Here is a 5,422-nt window from a genome sequence, read left to right as displayed (position 1 = left end):
CAGAGGAGGAGGGTGGCTGGTTGATTTTTATTTTATTTATTTATTTTATTTTGATCCCCCCTATGTTAATCACTGATTGATGCTGTTTTTGAAGTATGAATAAGTCAATAAGTAATTTATTCCATTGAAATATCATTGATGTATTATAGAAAAGTGATTTATCTTTTTATAAATGACAAAAGGCACATCTGCCTCATTTTTGCTTTGGTATCCTGATACTACTCAGAACCGTGATAGTTTCACTGGTATCGCACCGTGGGTCCCAATTTTGGTACCGTGACAACACTAGATGTCACAACCATTCCATTCGGAGTCGCGCAGTGAGGCGGCTCGGGTGCCGCTTAAAAAACTTTTGGGAGTGGGGGAACACTGCTCTCTCAGAGGCCCAAAGTGTTCCCCTACTTCTAATTTTACAAATTAAGCGCTGCATTAAAGGTACAAAAATATTCCCAGTGTGAATCAATTTATTTCCATTGAGAATTGGGGGCCACCTGGCTGAAAGTTGAGTATCACACAAGTACAGCATTAATTCAGGCAGAGCACTGAAATCACACCTGTATTTGTTCTTGTTTAAAGTTGTTTTTGGAGTTTTCTTTTTGCTCCTGCGTGTTATTCAGCTGATCACCACAGAACACATTCCTCACACTTTGGTTTATGTGTCATGATGGAATCACAGCTGCTACTGCCGTTATCTTCAGAGAGGAGAGGAGCCCTGCAACGTGCATTTCTCTACATAGTCCACATGCATTTTAACTGTATTTCCTTTGTATCAAGACACTATTGGTATCTTGTTCATCTGAGAGTAATCAATATCACTGAGTTTCATCTCAGATGAGAAGACCTTTGCCTGTGAAGAAAAGCACAACATGCTCGTCACTTCTCGGAGGTGCATTTAGTTTAGAAGACTTCTCTTAGATCAGGACATGCTCACTGTGAGCTCCATCTCAGCCATCACACTGAGTATGATGACACGGACATGAATGACTAGTCTATGAGGCTTATCCTGGTTATGATCATATTTCAGATATGATAGATGAGCACAGAGAAATCAGGTTGTTCATATTCCCCGTATACATCCCGTGTTCTTTCAGAGTACACCGGCTGACGTGGAATATGGTGTTAACATGTTGAAACACATAAATGGGATACTCCCATCATACAGCAGTTACTCATGTACTCATTTAATTCATAAAAAGTCTTGATCAACTTTCTTTTCTTTTTTTTGTGACATCTGCATGACTTTAAACATAGCATAAATAAACAGGAGTTCAGATGGCAGCTGGTGTCTCCTCACAGATCTACTGTCTGAGTGCAGGGCAGGACAAAACAAGCCCGAGTCACAGTGATAAAGCCTCATACTGTATATACATCATGTTTTTCTCCTCCTGTGACTAACCTTGTGTTCCTGAGCTGCTGTCTCGCAGTCTCTGAACCAGATCATTCCTCTTGGTGTCCTGTAACACCTGCTTGGTCACCTCCACAGCTTCAGGAAGTCCCCAGCGCTCGATCATTACATCAACAATCTCCAGCCTGTCTGTGTTCTCCAGTGTGCTTTGTGGGATGTCTGAGGAGTTTTTCAGGAGCCACTTGAATTTTTTAAATTCTGCTTCGGTGAGGTCGTCCAGAGTGTTTAAGAGTGTTGTTGCTGTGGCTCCCTGTTAAAATCAGAGAAGATGTAAAACCTGTCAGACAGTTTTGTACCAGTTGTGTTCTTTCTGCTGAATGTTGTTTCTGTTCAGGTCCGGTTTGGAAGGAAAAACGCAGGAGAAAAATGTGATAACCTTTTCTCTTACTGTCTCTTACCTCTGCTGGGACATTCCTCGATGGAGTTTCTCTTCTTAGAGTTGGAAGATAACCTGGAGAATAAAAAGGAAACTGTTGTCAGTTGTTCAATGTTCTGCTTAAATAAATCATCAGAACCCACAGGGGAGAAATTTATATTTTGTATTTTTTGGTTTTGGTTCCTATTAATCGATCAATATACTATTAGTGCTCCATTTAATTTTAGATGGAGATCTTATTCAGCAATACCACTAACAACATGCTGCCCGCAGGACATTTAGGCTACACAGTGAGTTCCTTTACATTGTCTCTTGATCCCTGCTGCGTAACACCAGCATTCTCTTGTTCCCTAAGGTGAATCACTGAGCTGAAGTGGAGCACCTCTGTGACCAAACATCTTCTTTCTTCCTGGTTTTTAATATTGTTTGATTGAAATGTTCCACTCACAGTTTGTAAAATGCCTTCACTTTGTTTTCTTCAGTACAACCAAAAGACACTCCCAGTCGTGGCTTTCTGACAGAAAAGTGTGGATTGCAAATGAGCTGCAGCCTAATTAAAGAATAATATGTGAAAGTGCATCTCTTTTATTGTTTTCTATTCTACCACTGAGGTCTAAACTGTGACATCAGGTGGAGTGCTGCTGCAGGACAGTGAAGCCTTTACCTGTCAGATCCACAATACGTTTCCACACTTCTCGTCTCTTTTGGTCCTGGATCATCAAAGTCAGGTTCTCTGGGATGGTAGTCAGGAAAACTTCAAATGTTGGATGGTAATTTGGTCCATAATCTGAGTGAAATTCTTCACACTGAAAACCAGAAGCAACGGGTCATTTTTCAACCTGTTGAAAATATTTATCTGGTACTTTCCTGATCCAGCCAACATGATCATTGTTTTTGTGACCATTAGAAGTGTTGAAGTGACTTGACTCACCTCAGGCTGTATTTGGAAGGCCTCAGGTTCACAGTGGACCCTGTAACTTTGGCCAAACCTCAGATGACAGTGGGCAGCGACCTCGATGTACTTATTATGGCTTTGGTTCATTTTAACCTTCAGTAACAGGACATTTGGATCATTAGGAGGTTTATGCTCAGAGAGTCAGCTCAAATTATTCATAACAATACATTTAAAGAAAATGTTGACAGTGAAAATCACAATCAAATTAAAGTACAGACATAATCATGAGGATATACTGCCAGTACATTAAAGTATAGATTCAATAATTCAACAGCCCTGCAGAGACAAATGAATAAAAACAAATATAAAAACAGAGCATTTCAACATCACTATAACATTATTGACACATGATTTACAACTATCCCTTTTTCAGCCTCTCTACAGATCCATTGAACTGTGACCTGATGAAATGATGCAAATGTTAATACACGTGTGTTGCTGGAAACAGACAGGAATCCCTCAGCTGTTGGAAAGTCACTGGTGTTTCATCATCACCTGCATGTCTTTGGACTATGAGAGGAAGCTGGAGCACCTGGAGAAAAACCCACGCTGGCACAGGGAGAACATGTCAGAGCACCTGGAGGAAACCCACGCTGACACAGGGAGAACATGTGGGAGCACCTGGAGGAAACCCACTCTGAACATTCTTCTCAGGGTTCCTCCATTTTCCTCATTTGTCACCATAAACTCAGCCATGTTGCCGTTAAGATGCAGTCAGAGGTACCTCATGTTTTTTGCCTCAGTTTAGTTGCTGAGGTCGTCTGTGCAACGGTTTAACCAACTTTAAGCATTTCCTTAAATATAAGACCAAGATAAGGAGAAAAACTTGAGGAGAAGACTTGAGGATGTTTTTGTGCAACTGATTTTATTTAAAAGAAAATCTTAACTTTAAGTGCTTTGTCCAACCGGCCCCTGAGAATAAGACTCAAAAATCAATCTCTCTCCAGAATCCCCTACTCCACCTTTAATATGTGATGTTTAAGTTGCATCCAGGAGGGTGATTCACATCCTCCAACCAAGTGAAATAATAGTTTCAGCAAATATTAATTCCAAATGCAATTCCAGGAGCCGTAAACCTCCTCTCTCAGTTGGTCATTTCTAAATTTTTCTTTCAGTTTCTGGAACTAAGTGAGTCCATAAAAAACTTCTTCCTACATCACTGTGTGTTGTGTGTACTTCACTGAAACTGGAATAAATACACAAGTGTTAGAAGTTCATGAACTCTTTCTGTAAGACTTGTCAGCAGAGTGATCCATCACTGCAAGTGTTTTTAACATTTTCCCCACAGAGGTAAACCATTAAGTTTATATAGGTTACAAAGGTTGTTTTCTGTTAGAATACTCAGTATTTCATTTTGGACTTTAAGGCCACTGTTGACTTTTTATGCCTCCTGTTTGAAGAATCACAAATGACCCTGGCAGGCAGAAATACGTGAGACATGAGAGTTCAGATTGATTTTGATTCTTACCACAGCATGAGAAGGTTTATAAAGAACAGAAGTAAAGTGTGACTGACCTGAATCTCCTTTGTTGAAACAGCTGCGTCTTAAAACAAGAGTTTAGGCAGATGGTGACACGTATGACAGATAGCTTTACCTCAGTTAGAGGGACGTTGCTGTGCAGCAGTAATACATTGAGTACTCGATGTCTTCTGCCCGGAGGTCGGAGGAACAGCAGAACTTGGCCCTTTGTTGGCTGCCTGATGTTCAGAAGCCTTTTGATGGAATCCAAGATCAGGCCGAAGGCAGAGAGGTGACGGACCTTCACAACCACATGAGTGTGTGTAATCTCCAGCGGCTCCAAGATTCTCATTCCATCATCAGTGATGTGGGCAACAGACAACAGGCCATTAGGGAGTGGAGCTGTGAACACACAGAGTTGTTAAACTTTTGTGTTACTGCGAACAGGTTCATCTACCTAATTCACTTCTTACTACTCGAGTCCAGAGATTTAAAATTAATCTATTGTCATTAACTCTGGAGCTTCCAAAGGATGTGCCACTTTGCCTCTGTCCTTCACTCACCTAATTTACTATCATTGTTCTGTTTCACACATGATCTGTCTGCATTTCACTCCACTCCATTACATTTTCATCATGCATGTCACTGAATGCAGCTAGTTTTAACAAGTAGTGCTACACATGAACACAAATCTCTGCATTTTCACTCATTATTTCTTTCACATTGAAGACAGTAATGTCTTTACCGTCCTTTGTTTCACAGTGTGGGAGGTGGAGCAGACGGACAGCAGCTTCCTCTGAACACTTGATTTCAAACAGCGGCCCTGCAGCCATCTTGCCAGCTGACTGGAGGACGATCTCATCCCATTGGACAGTGTTGTACAGCAGCTCCGCCTCCTGAGCCATAACAAACACCAGTCCAGTCAAAGCACAGTGGAACACACCTAGACCAGGACACCTGAACCTGTAGGACACAGAAGGACTGATTACAACAAGCTTTCAGTCTGTTGGTCAATGATGTGTTGAGTTAAGCCGTGCAGACGCTCTGTGTTTTTATTCATCTTGTACGTGGTGTTTAACATGATGTCATCTTCCTTTCTGTGAGGTCACAACCTGCCATCCATCCCATCGTCCTACAGACACATCATTGATTCTTTAGGTGATTGATCAGGTGTCCTGACCTCAACCTGAACATTAAACAAAAAACAATCTTGCTGATTCTAAAAAA

The 5,422-nt window shown here is 41.2% G+C and overlaps 1 protein-coding gene across 1 annotated transcript in view; it reads right to left on the bottom strand.

The window, feature by feature from the left end:
* LOC126397546 (BMP-2-inducible protein kinase-like) overlaps nt 1-5,184 on the bottom strand; it is a 9,302-nt gene extending 4,118 nt beyond the window's left edge. The window contains exons 1-6 of the mRNA XM_050056403.1: nt 4,941-5,184; nt 4,332-4,597; nt 2,713-2,829; nt 2,446-2,587; nt 1,804-1,856; nt 1,397-1,655 (exon numbers count right to left, since the gene is read on the bottom strand). Coding sequence (XP_049912360.1) covers nt 1,397-1,655; nt 1,804-1,856; nt 2,446-2,587; nt 2,713-2,829; nt 4,332-4,597; nt 4,941-5,100 — 997 coding nt within the window. The 5' untranslated portion in view covers nt 5,101-5,184. The remainder of the gene's footprint in view (nt 1-1,396; nt 1,656-1,803; nt 1,857-2,445; nt 2,588-2,712; nt 2,830-4,331; nt 4,598-4,940) is intronic.
* Nucleotides 5,185-5,422: the final 238 nt, after the last annotated feature.

Source organism: Epinephelus moara, chromosome 11 (genome assembly GCF_006386435.1).
Source record: "Epinephelus moara isolate mb chromosome 11, YSFRI_EMoa_1.0, whole genome shotgun sequence".
Taxonomy (NCBI): domain Eukaryota; kingdom Metazoa; phylum Chordata; class Actinopteri; order Perciformes; family Serranidae; genus Epinephelus; species Epinephelus moara.
The sequence above is the reverse complement of the archived record's forward strand: the minus strand, read 5'-3'. Positions and strand labels throughout refer to the sequence as shown.